Consider the following 18218-nt stretch of genomic DNA (forward strand, 5'->3'; position numbering starts at 1 on the left):
ACACGGGTTCTCATGCACAACCTTCTCCTACGTTTATTACACATTCAGAATGGACAAGACACCTACACTAGTTGTAATATTCACGCAGAATCAACCACATCCCAATCCATGTTGCCTCTCATGGTTGAGAATTCTACTAGCTAACTTTAAATGGCACTTCAGAACGTTAACAGGTTTGCTGTGTCAACAAGAGTATATGTTCATATATATCCATAGAACTCAAACGCGCATTTCCCAAAATGCTCATGGGGAAAAAAACAAACCAAAAACATAAAACACACCACAAAAAAACCCACCACGCACAAATCAAGTATTTTTCATATTTCCACCTGGTAGAGGTAGAAGGGAAAGGCTCAACTCCTAAAAATATCTGTTTATTCAGTATCTAACCCATGTCTGGAAAAGTGTTATTGGACAACAGTGCTGTAATAAAAACAGTAATAAACATCCTGAGATGTCACACGACACATCCTCATCACCGGCTACCCAAAAAGAAGACTTAAAAGAGGGGAAAAAAATAAGAAAATAAAATGTAAGCCATCAGGAGTTAACTCTAAGATCCATTTAAGTGCTAATCATCACAGAACCGTAAGATACTAACCACATCTTTCTTGTAAAGCACTTCCAGGATGTTACTCAGCAGCTGGCAACAAGCCTCCAAGTCTTCTTGTCTTTCCAAGTGATATTTGAGCTGATCCGTCATCGTTGGCAGCAAGATTTCCCTGCAGTCTGCACACAGAACACCAGGTTACATACACAGCTTTGAACAACTTCATCACCCTGCTCAGTCAACCTGCTTCGGCGCTTACATACTACAGAACATCTAGGAAAATAAGATAACTTCCAGATTTCCAGTCACTGGCTTTTCAACCCAAAACAGAAACCTGAAAAAGCTGTAAGTAAGTAAGTAAAAAATGAAGTGATTAGGTTAAGAGCATTTGGAGAAGCATTGCACTGATGTTAACTGCCTCTGCTTAAAAACATCGATTAACAGGACCCAACCAGGGCCATCCCAGAGCATTACACACAGAATTACACATGACTTCCCACTTGCTTATCTGGTTGAGCATTGGCAAAGTATATTAAACATCCTTTACATCATCTGCGCTGGTTCCCAATGCGCATAGCCCAAGTGTACAAATACGATTCACCGAGATGGAGGATGGTATTCAGCTGCATAATATGGTGTTTATTGGCTCAAAAGATGTTGCTGAAATGCTTTATGTTGGTATTCAGATGTGGTTTCTACAAGGCAAGTAAAGGACTTGCAGAGAGATGAGGAAAATAGACACAGCACAATAACTGAGCTCAACATTTTGGCTTGAGTCAAGAAGGTAAGGGAAATAAGGACAACGATTGATGCTCCTAAACCTACCAGCAGGTAACACTGGGACACTGATCTGATTAATCTAGTGAATGTAAAACCTGCAAATTGTCTTGCGTAGTGCAGGGACCCAGGTGCATTCCTAACCCCGGAACCTGCTCTTTCCAGCCTCCCCCATTCCCAGCCCTCAAATAAATCCATGCCCAACGGAGGGAACTGGTTATTCTTGTTCATCAGAACCTGATTTACTCAGCAAGAAATAACGATATTTAAATTACACAATGTATAAACCATCAGCATAGTACTGAAATGTATTTGGGGTAAGGGAACGGAGAGCAGGAAGGGACAGGGAAGCATTAAGAGCGTTTCAGTATTTTTTTCCACCTCCTCTAAATAATATTGTAGAACAGAAACAGAAGAAAAGCATGAGATTTCTGCAGCTATTTTGCCCTACTGGACACCGTTCCCAAATCTCTATCTCTCCCGATCTGCCCAAGTATCTCAGGTGGGTCTGGAAGGAGGCGCGAGCTCTGCTGTGCCCTAAGGAAGGGGCACAGTGTCTCAGAATCACCAAGCTGGCAGGCAGATTTTTCTCAGAGTCGTCATATCCATAAGACAGACAGAAAACAGCACAGCTACCAGTGCATACACAGGTGAACAGTATCTTCAAACACAACAGTTTTATTTTCTTGACAGATGGACATATGCTATCACAACCCAGGTCGCTCCAAGAAGTTGCCCTTGTGCTGTAAAATCTACCTGGCAGATGATCTCTGAAAACACAACTGAAAGATCCACTTTATCAAACGCTACACTGGCTATCGGCCCATGAGATCTCTAATTAATACAATACCTGGGAAAATTCCGATGAAGCTCTTGACAGCCACACAAAAGATATAACACACCAACTCTCTTTCTTTAATGATATTACCCAAATTGCTTGGACATGATGGCACATGGATGACTCACAAAAGGAGGCACCTGGCAGTCCTTAATGACTACATCATTGCTTAGAGATTATTTTCACAAAAGCCGAAGCCCCTGAACATTTACAAATGCTCATGAGTGCTGAATTAAGTCTTTACTTAAGAGGATTTTAAATAGCTCCGGAACAGTATCACAAGCCCAACATCAGGAGTGAGAGTAACATACAGCCCACAACAGACAGTGCAGGACCAAAAAACAAGAACTAGAAGTTAATCTCAGTTAAGTGAGGCTCAGCTGACAGTCGGCTGGTTACAAGCATGGGATGGAAAAGGCAACATCACCAGTGCCAAATATCCACTGACGGTACCAGAAAAACCTGACAGCTAAGAGGCAAAGGAGTGACAAGGATGAATCAATCCATACTTGCTTATGGTGGTGTCACAGTATCACAGTATGTTTGGGATTGGAAGGGACCTCAAAAGATCATCTACTCCAATCCCCCTGCTGGAGCAGGAACGCCTGGGTGAGGTCGCACAGGAACATGTCCAGGTGGGTTTTGAATGTCTTCAGAGAAGGAGACTCCACAACCTCCCTGGGCAGCCTGGGCAGGTGTGTTTGGGCTTCAAGGGGAAAAATTGATACGGGCATTACAACCTTAGGGCCAAGTGAAAATTACTCTCACTTGACAAATCTCAGTGATTTAGGACCTGAGGGAATGGCAGAAGATGTGCCATGGAGGGTCAGCTGGACATGAGGAAGAGGTTCTTCACACAGAGGTGCTGGATACTGGAACGGGCTCCCCAGGGAGGTGTCACAGCCCCAATCTGACAGTGTTCAAGAAGAGACTGGACACCGTCCTCAGACACATGGGGTGACCTGTGGGGTGTCCTGTGCAGGGACAGGAGCTGGACTCCATGATCCTTGGGGGTCACTTCCAGCTCAGGACATTCTATGAGTCTATGAAGGTACAGGCTCAAGAGGACTTGCTTTTGCCACTCAAAAAAAGAAGGAAAGGGGATGGATGAGACAAAGATGGACTTCATAGGGAAACAGCTTCTGCCCAAAGTCTGCCAGAAACTGTATCATAGCATCGTAGAATAGTTTGGGTTGGAAGGGATCTTCAAAACTCATCCAGTCCAACCCCTGCCATGAGCAGGGACATCTTGACCCAAAAATCAGGTTGCTCAGGTCCCACTGCAATGACTTGAACTATCCTCTGCAGTTTCTGCAGGACTCCCAGGCCATCGGTGACCACAACCTCTGTGTCCTACAGAGCAGCCAAGAGTTACGGGAGGAAAACCCCCACAGACTCGTCCCTATGGCAAGATACTCAGCACAGAGGTCGGAATTCCGCTCTCGCAAACTGCGCAGCAGGGAGAAATAAAAGTCACTGGCATAAAGAATAATCAAGAAAAACCATACTATAGTGCAGAATAGAGAGCACTCCATCTCAACAAGATGCTAGAGAGGAACTGAAACAGCAGCATCCGCATTTTGCCCTGGAAGCTCATGCATAGAGGATGAGAAATAACAGTGGATAAGCACAACCAACTTCTAACAGCTCAAGAGAAGCTTTTTCCAGTCTCAAGCGACTCCTGTAAATACACGTTCACTTGGAACACGCAAGTGGGATCTCTCAAAGAAAGTACTTTGAAGAGTTAGCTCCTTCAATGTAGAGTTTTTCTATTTAATTGCTTCTTGGTCATTTAACCTCCAGCTTTATAGCTCCAAAAGGAGAAAAATCATGGGGCACTTGTTGAAATTTTTTCCTCAAGAAACCGACATTCAACTCTGCAATGCATCTACAAGGGGAAATACACCCACCCATGACTTTATCACATCCCCTCATATTCTTCTGCATTAGGTAGCAGAGAATTCAATTACAAACGACCCAAATCTAGTAACAGAGAAACACCATCATAAGCTCCCATTATTTGTTTACAACTGTATTATTCTAATTCTATGCAGATATTAGAAGTGAAAGGAGGTGGTGATCTCTGCTGAACACAATTCCCTGAATTTACCGGGATGCTCATTAAATGCTCTAAAGGTATTTATACATAAACAAAGTCTCCAAACTGTCCTAATATGGAAAAGTATTATATATGTGCATTTCAAGTAATAGTTTGCTGTCACATATTTCAAATGCATAGACCCAAAAAACAACAGCTCAGCACCTGCTGAATGGCAGGGGAAAGAAAGAGCCCTGATGCCCAGCTGCTAAGCACTCCAGCAAAGACATACGAACGTGCCTTGGTAGCACCTGTGAGGTGAATCAATCTTTAATAACTTACAAAGGCCCCTAATTAGAGGTTTGAAAATGTTCTGTGTCCCCGTCAAGCCCCACTAGCAGAGAACGGTCAAAGATCAATTTAATATCTGCGGGCATGCAGAAGGCGAAAATTGCAGCGATGTCACCTTCGAGTTGGGTTGTCTGGAGTTTGCTCTGATCAATAGGGTGTTCCCGTTGAATTTCTGAGAGAGGAAAAACGAGCTGATTTGTCGCACTCCTTAATTTGGAACTACACAACGTGTACAAAAGACTACGTTCCCTTGGGTGGACTTGACAACGCTCCTCAGTCACCACCTTCTGGGCGCTCTGCCTTCCTCAACAACCGGTGAGCATCTGCTGTGTGCTTGGTAGCTGTCGCGGGTTTTAGAACACGGGAGGATAAAAGAAAGCAAACAATGTACGGTGGGTACTTGATAAAAAGATTCAAAACCTCTCCAGGTTTTTAAAAGCAAATTAAAAAAGCCCATAAACCACCACCAACAAAAAACCCCAACATCCACAGCCCAGAGAACTGTGCAAGCACCAACACTCTGAAATCTTTCCAAGAATTACTCAGCCCTCAAATTACCCACAGAACTTTCACACTAAGAAAAAAATACCGATATAGAGCTTGCTCTGAAGTATGGAAAAGGCAATAAATATTGCCAATGGAAAGACAAAAGTTACACCTAAAATCAAAGGAGTACTTCACAATGCTCAGCATCTGTAGGTAACACAGTTGTATTTACATACTGGATGATTTTTACCCATTTTCCTTTCTCTTGCAGTTTTTAAAGGTTACTTGCAGGGTATCAGAAGAACATCCTGGGGTTCACCACGCAGCTGAGCCCCCACTGCAGCTCCTCACTGTGTCACCCCCATCGAACAGACCGACACCTTTGTCCATTGGCTTCCCCTCACATAACAGACCCCAGCATCACTTCAAACTGAAGCAGAAACAGCTACTGAAACAATTCCATAATTTGAAAGTTTTCCAGATCCTTCACAGAATCCCAGGCTGGTTGGGTTGAAGGGACCTCTGGAGATCATCCAGGGTCACCAGAGCAGATCACACAGGTCAGTCCAGGCGAGTTTGAATGTCTCAGAGAAGGAGACTCCACAGCCTCTCTGGGCAGCCTGGGCCAGGCTCTGGCACCTCAAAGTGAAGAAGTTTCTCCTCATATTCAGATGGAACCTCCTGTGCTTCAGTCTGTGCCCGTTGCCCCTCATCTTACCATTGGGCACCACTGAACAGGGTCTGGTCCATCCTCTGACACCCACCCTTGGGATATTTATCAGCATTGATGAGATCCCGTCTCAGTTTTCCCTTCCTCAAGCTGAAAAGCCCCAGCTCTCTCAGCCTTTCCTTCTAAGACCTAGAAGGCAACAAAATTCAAAGATGGAACCCACCACAAACACACAAATACCTATATATATTTTTAAATAAATCTAGTCGTACAGTAATACGCTCTACGAGGCGATAAGATTTTAAGTGCGTCCTTTGCTATAAACTATTTTTAAAAACACTGGGTTGATCAACTGTATCTTGATGACTTAGGAGTAGAGAAGAGGAAAGGTGAACCCTCATCAGCCTGTCACACACGCTGCCCAGCAATGATTAATGGGCAACCTTGATAAATCCATAGTCTATACCATTAGCCTCCTGCTCACAAGCCAGCTCTGAAGATAGCTCGTGTGACACACAATGATTACAGACAACAATAGTGTGACATCTGTTCTCTACTGCACAAGTCCAACCCACAATGATTAATGTCACAGGAACGTGCAATGAGAATAAAATATTAATCTTTATAAAAGGATGCTCAGGAGGCATTTATGAGCATCCGAGCAAAGACTCCGGATGAAACACCGACACAGGAACTACGCTGAAGCTGAACGCATGCAATAACTGTTGTCAATCTAAAGAAGTTTCATTTGGAGGGACACTGACAGATCGTTTCTTTGGTTTATGGTTCATGTAGTTAATGTGGCCAAAGAAATAAAACATATGCTTAGTAACCTCGCTACTGCTACACAGCATGGAGACAGAGACTGTAATTTTAGTTATAACTACAAATCAGAATTCTTAGGAATGCTACGTGCTGCCTACTGATACTGAATAGAGAAACCATTTCCTAATGGAGAATCACCAGATTTCCTGACTGTTTAAGACAACAGCAGCTACACAGCTCACGTGGTAATTAGCTGGGAGTCATTTGTAAAACAAAACACTCTATGGGACAAAACAAATCAGATCAATCACCATTTACAAAAAGTCCTCAAAATTCTGAAGTTTGCAAGGATAAGACACTTGGTTTAACTACCAGTACTTACATGTTTAGACGTGAAAATATGCATTAGGTTATTATAAAACTGTTCCATGCTAAGTTTTAAATTCAGACTCATTTTTGGACACTCTTACAGAAGACTTTTGCAACACAGAATTGTTTCGGGTGCTGAACTAAAGAAATGTTTCCTCCTTTTCAGGGTTCAAGATGGGTTCATTTTGGAGGGGAGAGGGATGTGAAAGGAAGAAAGTTTGGTCTCAAAAGTTTGCTGCTTTACATACACACAAGAAGAAAAGTTCCCTAGAATTTCCAAAGGAAACACATAATTGGCACATGACAGATTTTAAAACTATATTTACATCCTTTTTTAAAGGCATCCAAACCACACCACCACAGTGCGTTCTCTCCCAAACTCCTCTGATTTCCTAAAAACCACTGAATCATCCATCAACCAATATCCTCCTTCAAGCTCCACTTGTAGCAAACTATTCCACACACCCGCCCTTCTCACCCCAAAATCCTTCGACCTTCACAAATTCATGTATTTTGAACTTTAATTCCTCTGGAGACACAAATAAATCTTCTCTGACCTCTCAAAGCACAGAATTAGAGAATTTTTCTCCAACAGAATTACACTGATGAAACGTTGTTTGATTTTCTGTACATTTTACAGCTTTCCATCAATTCCACAATCCTGCACTGCATATTGCTTTTAGAAAAGAAAATCTCATTTCTGCAATATGATACAGAATTAGTTGGATACTTATATGAAAGTCCTGCCTATCAGTTAAAAATTATTGAATCAATGAGGAGGAGGAAAGGCAGTCGAAGTACGTTTTAGCAATAAGAACCCAAACCCACAGAGAAATGGAAAAGAAAATCTAATAAAGGTTGTAGATGGGGGGGTTAATTTATTTTCAGGTCAGATATAAGGCTGCAGAAGGGAGGGCAGCGCAGAGCTGAGTGCGCATGGCCAGGTCACCACTGCACCCAGCAGCATGAATCACAGAATCAGAGAATAATTTTGGTTGGAAAAGAACTTTAAGATCAAGTCCAACCATTAACCCAACACTGCTGAGTCCATCACTGCCCCATGTCCCTGAGAACCTCATCTCCATCTGTCAAACCCCTGCAGGGATGGTGACTCCAGCACTGCCCTGGGCAGCCTGTTCCAATGCCCCACAGCCCTTTGGGGAAGAATCACAGAACCCCAGAATGTCAGGGGTTGAAGGGACCTGGAAAGCTCATCCAGTGCAATCCCCCCATGGAGCAGGAACACCCAGATGAGGTTACACAGGAAGGTGTCCAGGCGGGTTGGAATGTCCGCACAGAAGAAGACTCCACAACCCCCTGGGCAGCCTGGGCCAGGCTCTGACACCCTCACCATGAACAAGTTTCTTCTCAAATTTAAGTGGAACCTCCTGTGTTCCAGTTTGAACCCACTGCCCCTTGTCCTATCTCTGGTTGTCACTGAGAAGAGCCTGGCTCCATCCTCCTGACACTCACCCTTCATGTATCTGTAAACATTAATGAGGTCACCCCTCAGTCTCCTCTTGTCCAGCTCCAGAGCCCCAGCTCCCTCAGCCTTTCCTCACACGGGAGATGCTCCACTCCCTTCAGCATCTTGGTGGCTGCGCTGGACTCTCTCCAGCAGTTCCCTGTCCTGCTGGAACTGAGGGGCCACAGCTGGACACAATATTCCAGGTGTGGTCTCCCCAGGGCAGAGCAGAGGGGCAGGAGAACCTCTCTGACCTACTGACCACCCCCTTCTAACCCACCCCAGGTACCATTGGCTTCCTGGCCACAAGGGCCCAGTGCTGGCTCATGGTCACCCTGCTGTCCCCAGCACCCCCAGGTCCCTTTCCCCCACGCTGCTCTCTAATAGGTCATTCCCCAACTTATACTGGAACTTGGGGTTGTTCCTGCCCAGATGCAAGACTCTACACCTGCCCTTGTTATATTTCATTAAATACACGATAACCCCTGGTTAGGATCCTCCTGATAAGATCCAAAAGCCATTAAGTAGCACCGTTCTGTCAACAAAACCAGACTGAGTTCAGATTAATGACGAGATTCATTTACATTTCTCAGGAGCTCAATAATGCCAGGCTACACCATTTGCTGCCATTCAAATGGTGGAGTTTGAGAGTTAGGTTTAAAAACAAGTCAGCCACACACGATTTCTCCTTCCACCTCTGAGAATGAAATTGGTTGAATAAGGGAAGCCAAAGATTAAAATAGTAAATATACGATGTGCCGCACAGCCATCCTTAGGAGTGATTTTTATAGTCATGATGTCTTGTTTTAGCTGAGTTCTCACTGTCCTCCTATCCAAGACAGTCAAGTATAATATTATAGTGATATATTATATATTAAGTAATATATTACTGACTTCTGCCCTGAAGACATTGCAACCTAAAAGCATTCAGGAAAAGGAAAAATTACTACACAGACAGCAAATTGGGAATAAAGGGAAGAAGTAACATTGATGTGTGTATCTGAAAGCGCAAACATTGAAAGGCTCTCAGAGAGCCTACTACCACTTTACACAAGCCCCAACACCACCAACTCCATCTGCATTTCTCCTTTTTATTCTTGCCAACCCTGCAACTCAAATAAAACCATTTGATGGGGCTGAACTGCAACTGGACCTGCTGGCGCAGTACGTGGTGACCCGGCTGGCAGACTGTTTTGCAGAGATTCATTCTCACCTCATCACCATCCACAACCACAGCAAGTAAATTTACAACCTGCGTTACACCTTCTTGCTCAAGCGAGACTGTAACTGTACTGAAGGTTTCCTTATGGAAAAGCTCACGTTCTTTCTTGAAAGGTTCAGAGTCTCCGGAATCTGTTTTCTAGTCTTAATTCATATTGAACTTCTTTAAGGTTTAAACTTGAATGTAGACGAAATAATTGTACAGGTAGATGTTATAAATCAAACTTGGAGAATAACACATCCAGTTTTGTGAAATTAAGGAGTATAACAGACTGTAGCATAGACTGCGTTGGGTTTCTACTTGTTTGGTAACTGGACGGAAATTAAAGTTACTAGATCCAGCAGAAGTTACATAGCTGTGGGGAGATGTTGCCTGACCTGGTGTAAGAGCTGCCAGTACAAAGCCAGCCGAACAAGAACTCTTCAAATTGCAACCTGAAAAGTTTGTGTTAACAGCACTTTGCATCACCTGGCCCCACTATTTTTCTTCTGACAGAAGAATCCTTTCAAATTCCCTTTATCATTGGACCATTGCCTGTCTCCTCCCTCATTAACTTCCTCTGGCAGCACGCAAACCCTTAGTTTAGGTTAGTTTAACATGCAGTCATCTAGAAAAAGAAAAAAGCATTTCACCTCAAATGAATAAATCTGTAGGACAAGTGCTTGAACTTACCTTTCCCAGGCCCACTTATGTAAAGAGGAGAAAATAAAGAGCGGATGAACAGCACATTCTAAAAGGTTTATATGTTGTTTTACCCCAGCTAGGGGACAGTTTAAAGGGAGAGAGACACCAAAAACTTCCATTTTCTCCATAGAACGTCACTGAGCACACAAGCTGAATTAATAGTTTTTGATAAAATACATCACAGTTAAAGTTACAATAACACTGGATGCTCAGTACCCTTTTAAATTAAAAATTACAAGGTTTTGCTTTCACTTCTTTACAATCTATAACCTGCAACAAGCATCAATTAGCATCTCCTCACTTATTTTACATCTTCTTGTCCTTCTAATGGGACAACATTAATTGGTTGTGACCTCCAGGGCGTTTGGCAGCAAGGACAAACCTCACGCTCACCGGGGTCTGGACACAATTAACAACTCAACAGTGGAATGGTGCAAAGGTCCCACTCACCGTGCTGCGTGAAGAGGTCGCTGTGAACTATTTCTATCAAGCAGTAAAGCTTCTGGATGGTGAGACGGCTCACGGGGACGTTGAGGATGAATTCAGTGAAGAGTTTGCTACAAAGAGACATGGAAAAATATACTAAACTCTCTCCAAAACATGTAAAAAACCACGTGATAGCAAATAAAAAGATAAACAACTACCTAATTTTGAACAAGCAATCTCATTTTCTTTTTCCAAGCACAAAAGTTCTGCAGGAATTTCAGATAAATGTGAATTGTCCTTAATACGTCTGTTTGGATTTTTTGTGTGTCTTTTGCCCTCTCCCTTTTATCTCAGTTTTATGCTCTTTTCCAATGTTTCATTTAAGATTTTAGATTGCAAATTTCAGTTCTTTGCGCTCTTGCCTCTTTGCTCCAATCATCACTTCACATTCATGGAATAACACATGACCATACAAGCCAAAAACCTTGTAAGAAGTGACAATTCATGTTACAAGCTTTCACCAACAAATAAAACACCAACCCAGAAAAACGCACCTTTTCGGATGATCAAGTCCCATCACACTCATCAGCTGAGCAATCACATAATACACATTTTAAAAAGACTTTTCAATAATTTTGAATCGCTTCCTAAAATTGTGCGTTTTCCTGCTTTTCCCATCGAGCCTTCACTTCTAAGTATTATTCAACCTCAAGTTAAATATTCCAAGTGATGGGAAATGAAAAGGAGCGTTTGGGGTAAAACAAGCCAAATCCTGGTATTTTGCATTTGGTTGATTTTCCCAGTACTTTTGCTGTATCACATATTAAAATTATGATTTGGTACAGAACTGTAAGAGAGCTCCTCCCTGGGCCCATAGGAAGCATAAGTGAACATGTCAAAACTTCATGGTACAGGCAAGCAGAAGCTGAACTCCAGGTTCCTCAGGCCATTGGAATGTTAGACTAAGATTATACTTATCTATTTTAATTCTACTTTATCTTTTCTACGTTTTGAGCACCAGAATACAGAAATGAAAACAGACAACATATAGAAGAGTTTGTGCAATCAAATTCACTAAAAATGGGGTTTTTTCTTCAATTTAAACACCTTATAATACCACTGTGAAAGAAAATCTTTTTTCTCCAAGTTAAAACTTCCACTGAAATACTAGTTTTGATTTGGCTTCCCTGTTGCTTTTTTGTTCTAAAAAATCATCCCTTTCTATTTCCCAACAACATTCCCGTGTTTATGAGCTCCTGGAATGTCAATCCAGCAATCAGGTTCAGTCAACACCACCAAAATTATCATTTACATCACATTTGCACATGAAACAGTGAAGGGTCAAGTGCAAAGCATCAGAGTTTTGATGTCAGTTGCCCGATTGATAATTCTTGTCATCTCATTACATGATTATATGCAATGAGAGTGCAAAGTTTGGCAGGACATTTGTCAAACCTTGATGCCACACACGTTATTTTATAAACAGGCTATTTGTGGAGATGGACATATTTCATTGCCTCCATATGTATTTTTTTCTATATGCATGTATGTACGCATATGGAAAATAAAGACGTAGCTAAAGTTCACACTACGCATTTCATTAACTACTCACCTGAGCTCTTTTGGATCAAACACTAATTTCACATCATTGACAATAGCTGGTAAGTATTTAAGTGCTGCTCCCTAAAAAACATAAAATCAACAAATAAAGACTGAATTTCATGCGTCTTTCAAGCCGGTGGAAACAACAATATGCTACTGACATTTTTCCCTGCAGTAAGTTCTTGGTAGCCACTAATGGAACTGCAGTTATCCTAACTCCCCTTGAACTTGCACTTGTCGCTCCATTCCACAGGGTATAATGAAAACATTCACAAGATACAAACAGGCATTTCATATTTTAACTACCTGTAGTCATTTAAACTGAGCTTGTCTTCCAATTTTTTAGTAGCAATTAATAGTTAGTTACTTATTTCTACATTAAACATTCTCTTACTGGCATCAAAGGCAAAATTCCCACAATTACGAATCACTGCCCAGCAATTTAACGCAATCAAGCCAGAACACACTTGGGCTAGACAACATTAAACAACCCTCTGATAACACCAAAGCTAAAAATCAATTAGTCTACACAAACAATAATTTCAATCAGATAAAGTTGGGATTTTTCCTTCATCTGCAAATGGATTTAAATGTCCTATTTCAAATAACAGATGAGTAAATGTTCTAAATAAGAAACCCTAAGACAAGAGTCTTTGGTTTTGATCTCAACCTTAATACACATGCTCTGTATTTACTGAGATTCCTCAAGTTCACAACAGCCTAGAAAACAACCCTCAATAATTCAAATATAAACTACAGCAGCCCAGACTTATCTCCCTTTGCTTTGCATTTTATTGATAATATCAGAGTTGATTACAGATGTATTTTTGCCTCAAAAAGGGGAATGATTCATTCCCCATACAAGGCTTTTCTGTTTGTGGGTTTAATGCTTAAAATTCGCAGTTTCCATCCACAAGATCACCATGTGCTCCGCATCCTTTTGCTTTAGAAGGAAGAGACGCCTTTATATTCTTCTTTTTTAATCAAATTGGCTTTTAGTCTGAAGTCCGTGACAAGACAAGTGATTTCACTACACAACTCCATGGTCAGAGGAATTCAAGAGACAAAAATCCTATTCAGTAGTTGTTGTTAATAGCAGGGAGTAGGAAAGAGACTCGAGGAGCATTGTCTCATAGGAACATATAAATCTACTTGTCTATTTTCAAAGAAATTACGCTTTTCTGCCACAACCCGAGTAATTTTAAACCAAATTCCACCATTTTTCAATGCACGAGGTCAATTGTTTAATGACAGTCACAAGGGACATCTCAGTGTTGAGCAAAAAAGGGGGGAAAAAGAAGTTTAGAATCTACTATATAATCAAATACTTTGTATTTCCATCTAAAAATACAAGTACCATTAATGATTAATACATACTATTTTAGAGCAAAGTTCAGGTATATTATACAGTATAATTATTTTAATTAAATCATTTGCATATCTTTAGATAAGATTGGCAGAGGTATCAGTGATACAAAATATGCCTTTTCTTGAATAATGGATGAAGCGGTTATTCATTTACATATTTCTCAATAAAAATGCAGATTGAAGTGATTTTGGTTGGATGCTTTAAGAAAGCAAATATCCATGCCCAAAACCATACCCAAAAGCACCAATTCACGCAATTTTTTTCCTCTAGATAATAAAGCACTACTGGATTCTTTAGGAATTTTATAAGCTTTGCCATTTCAGCATGGGGAGAGGCTGAGGGAGCTGGGGTTGTTTAGTCTGGAGAAGAGGAGGCTTAGAGGTGAGCTCAGCACTCTCTAGAACTACCTGAAGGGCAGTTCTAGCCAGGTGGGGATTGGGCTCTTCTCCCAGGCATCAGCAATAGGACAAGGGGCCATGGGCTTAAACTCTGCCAGGGGAAATTTAGGCTGGAGATTAGAAAGCAATTCTTTGCAGAGAGAGTGGTCAGGCATTGGAATGGCTGCCCAGGGAGGTGCTGGACTCGCCGGCCCTGGAGGTTTTTAAACTGAGATTGGACATGGCACTTAGTGCCATGATCTAGTTGATGGACTGGAGTTGGACCAAGGGTTGGACTGGATGGTCTCTGAGGTTTTTTCCAACCCAGTCGATTCTGTGATTCTGTGAAATGTAGACAAGTGAGCACCGAATACAGTCCGTCCTGGAGGAAAACACCAGGCTATAACAGCTGAACAAATTTCCAGTCAAAATGTTACGTTTTTAAAAACTTAACTGCACATTACACTCCTCTTCAAATTAGCGCATACATTCTTCTGAAAGGTGAACCTGGGAATTTCTTTTTCATTGAATATTCATTATTACAGAAATATTGCAAACAGATAGAACAAAACACGTGATGTGAGACTTTATGCTCAATTCTGTTCTCAAATTCAGTCTGTCAACTAGAAATTAGTAAAACCCCCCATCCTGGTTTTGTTAAAAACAAGTTTCTCTTTTAGTGAATTTGCCTGTCAGCTAAAGCTTCATATGAGCTGCATTCTCCTGGAGAACCAGACACATGTTTTGGTAAACACAGCAATGAAATGAGAAGTTATTGATAAGCACGGATGGACATCTCACAAGAGAGGCGACGAGAAACAAGTGACCAAGAAACTGACCAACTGTGTATAACATCCCATTCACATGAATACTTCATATAAAAGTGGGAGATCACAAGGATCTCATCCCTTTTTTTTCCCTTCTGTTCATGGCCGACATTAGGAGAGGACCTTGCTAGTCGTCCCTGCGAACTGAGGCCTAGTGACAGACTGAATCCAGCTCCGGTTGGCTGCAGAGTCCAGTCCAGGACTTTGGTTGCCGGCTCTGCAGTTGCTGAGACTTTCAGGATTGGTTTTGTATATTTTGTATTATTTTCTCTATTCTTATTAGTAGCATTAGTAAAACATTTTTGATGTTTCCAACTCTCTTTTCTCTGTCCTCCTTTCCATCCCGATCGCCTGTGCTGAGTGGGAAGTGGGGAGAGGGAGGGGGAGGAGAGGAGGTTAACAATACATCTGCCAGGGTTTTATTGTCACCCCGCAATCTAAACCCTCAGCACCCCCAAATTTCCCAAATATTGCTCGAATAAAAGAAAAATGAAAGCATATTTCCACAGCGCTGATACCATTTGGTGTTTGTTATTCATTAAAGAAAAGCTGTGATTTTTTTTCACCCACTGAAATACTCACAGAAACAGCAGAAAAACGGGGTAAAAAGAAAAATTGAATTCAAAATCCAGTAACAATCTCTTGCTTGTACAAAATGAGCTTTTCAGGAGAGAAAAAACCTGTCAAATAACTGGAAGTATCTAAGGTGAGAAGTTTGCCGACCACTTTTAGAAGAGCAAAAACCCAAACGCGTCAATAGGTCAGGAGCAAATTACAGCGCGTTCCCGTTTTCATTCATTGTCCATTTAAACCGTCACGTTTGATCATCAGAGATTTCCACGTGTGCTTAAAGGGCTCCTGACGTGCTCGGAAATCAAGCTCATAACTGTAATTATGCAAATAGTCCCATTATGTACGCGCTTGTGTGTTTTGATGGATGCGGACTCTAATGACCAGTTACAAACCGCAGCCATCGCTGTGTTTTTATTTGTTTATCACTCAAACGCATGTAGCAATAAACGTTTAGGAACGCGTACTAAAAAAGAGCTGGCGTTTTATATCTTGAATTAAAATTTCACACGGCGCTGGCACAGCCATCAAAATTAACGCTTTAATAGCTTAAATGAAGCGCTATCAGGTAAAACTACAGCAGTGATTTAAAGCTTGTAGTTGCAGCAATTATCAGCAACTGAGGTTCTACCTTGTGGGCAAACCAATTAAAGTGGAATACCTTAAAGTTTAAAGAAAATTCTGGAAATATATTTCCCAATTTCCAATCTCAACTGTCTCAATTATATGACAGTATGAAGGGACAAGTAGGCTCTACAGCCCCACAATTAAACCTGTATCTGTGTAATCCAAAGGTCTATTAAAATAGCTTTTTCTTGCTATTAACTGTTGCAAAAGAGCAGCTCTCGCTGTTGATTTTCCTCTGTTAGAAGCTGCAGCTTTTGTTAGCAGTAGCACAATTGTAATGCTGGTTATTCCCAGGATACTGGAACACATAAGTGAGGAATATTAAATTCAGCAGACAAAAGAACCTGTTCTCATCTTGTCATATAACATCAGGAAAAACAAACGAACAAATAAGCAATCTGTTTGGGTTTTTTCCATGGAAAGAAATTAAATTAGATTACTTTCTCCTCTTGATCAGCACCGGACAAAGGTTCCAATTGCTCATCTTTGGAGCAAGTATAGAGAAAATTGAATCAAAATCTTAATTTCATCACACTTACACAGCTTTGCCTAAAGCACTTGAAAATTAGACAACGGCATTAAATACAATAATGAAGAACCTTAATTCTCCCGATTTTTAATCAAATGGGTTCTGGTAATAATTACACATACAAAGCTGGACCAGCCTCACATACTGCGGCAATAATTACACATAAGTTTCAAGTTGGGCTGTAATAAAAATTTCACTGGCCAAAGGGGCTTCGCCCTTTGTGGTAAACAAGTGACAAATTATTACTGCCCCTTATCAAGTTACAAAATCATTCATTTTAAGTACTACAGAGCACACAAATAAACCAGCAAACGGGAAGAATAAAAGGGGGAGAAAGCGGGAACAAGAACATTTGAATAACAGACAATTTTTTCCTATTGCTGTGTTCACCTTATGTAGCCTATAACGTATAACTCACTGTTATACTGACTGCCACGGTATTATGGGAATTCTTCTTTTTTTCCCTGGGATGTGATTCAAGGATCAGCACCAGGTCAACAAGCGCATGTGAATGTGAATGAACTCAAAGTACCTTTTGATACCCAATCTCAGCCACACACACAGCTGTGCACTTCCACAAATACGTCTTCACTTCCCCCTTATGAATATCATATCTATGCATAAATGTATTACACCGCAGCTAAAGTACATCCAGATGAAAAGAAGCACCCTGACTCTTATTCCACGAAGCGGCTGCCAATACAACCCATTGAATCGCTCCATCGATGGGTGTCGTGCTTCAAGGATACCCTTCAAAACTACAAAGAAAGATAATTAAGCACGCTAAGAAATAAACCTCACTAAGTGAAAATAATAAGGGCCAGAAAAGTCAAAGCTTTGCCTTAAATAGAATAAATTAAGCAATAATTGATGGTCACACTTCTCTGCACAGCCAACAGAGAGGACAAAATTCCAAGGTTTTATCGTTGCATGGAATAATTGCAACTTATTCCTTCAACCATCACAAGAACCTCTTTATCTAGAGCAGTCACCCTCTGCAACCTTTAAGATAAATTCATTGATGTGCACATAATGACTTCACAGCTAATTGTGTTTTCCTGAACTTCTTCAGCTAAATAACACAGGTTGGTTTGGTTTATGTTGCCACAACTTTTTCTTTTGCCTGATGGTTCATTTCCAGGCAGGTTTAATGAGACAGGAATGGGTAAAGTAACAGGATCTACCACTTGCTTGTCATACGAATGGACACTAAAATAAGGCAGCCTTCCTAAGCAGCTTAAAGTCACTTCTCTACAATTCTGGATATCAGAATTGAACAGTGTTCTTCCAATTTACTTTTGTTTATTACACAGATATTGAGCAATTAATGCAAAACAGAAATTACTACCGTGATAACAATGGTCACTGGTAAATGAAATCAAAGCAGCAGACTACAGCAAAGTAATGGTGCATCAACAGAAAACTATTTTACCCCATTTTTGGGTTTCTACTGACAAGGAATGTCAAAAAACAGTAACAAAAAAGCTTCGTCATAGTAGTCATTTAAGAAAACTGCTATATTAACTGAAGGTTGTCATTAGATTGAACAAACGACACTTCCAAAGTACTGAACAAAACGTATTCTGAATAGTATACTAAAGGTTTTGTCTAGGATTTAAGTTTATCTCCTTGAACACATAAAAGCAAAAATACTTCATTTTAAAACACCATTTTCT

The 18218-nt window shown here is 41.0% G+C and overlaps 1 protein-coding gene across 2 annotated transcripts in view; it reads right to left on the bottom strand.

Annotated features, from left to right (window-relative positions):
• DOCK1 (dedicator of cytokinesis 1) overlaps positions 1-18218 on the bottom strand; it is a 278334-nt gene that overhangs the window by 190068 nt on the left and 70048 nt on the right. For both annotated transcript variants that reach the window (XM_065066732.1, XM_065066731.1), the window contains exons 24-26: positions 12254-12324; positions 10666-10772; positions 602-729 (exon numbers count right to left, since the gene is read on the bottom strand). In XM_065066732.1, the coding sequence (XP_064922804.1) occupies positions 602-729; positions 10666-10772; positions 12254-12324 (306 nt within the window). The remainder of the gene's footprint in view (positions 1-601; positions 730-10665; positions 10773-12253; positions 12325-18218) is intronic.

The sequence above is a fragment of the Columba livia genome, chromosome 6, assembly GCF_036013475.1.
Source record: "Columba livia isolate bColLiv1 breed racing homer chromosome 6, bColLiv1.pat.W.v2, whole genome shotgun sequence".
Taxonomy (NCBI): domain Eukaryota; kingdom Metazoa; phylum Chordata; class Aves; order Columbiformes; family Columbidae; genus Columba; species Columba livia.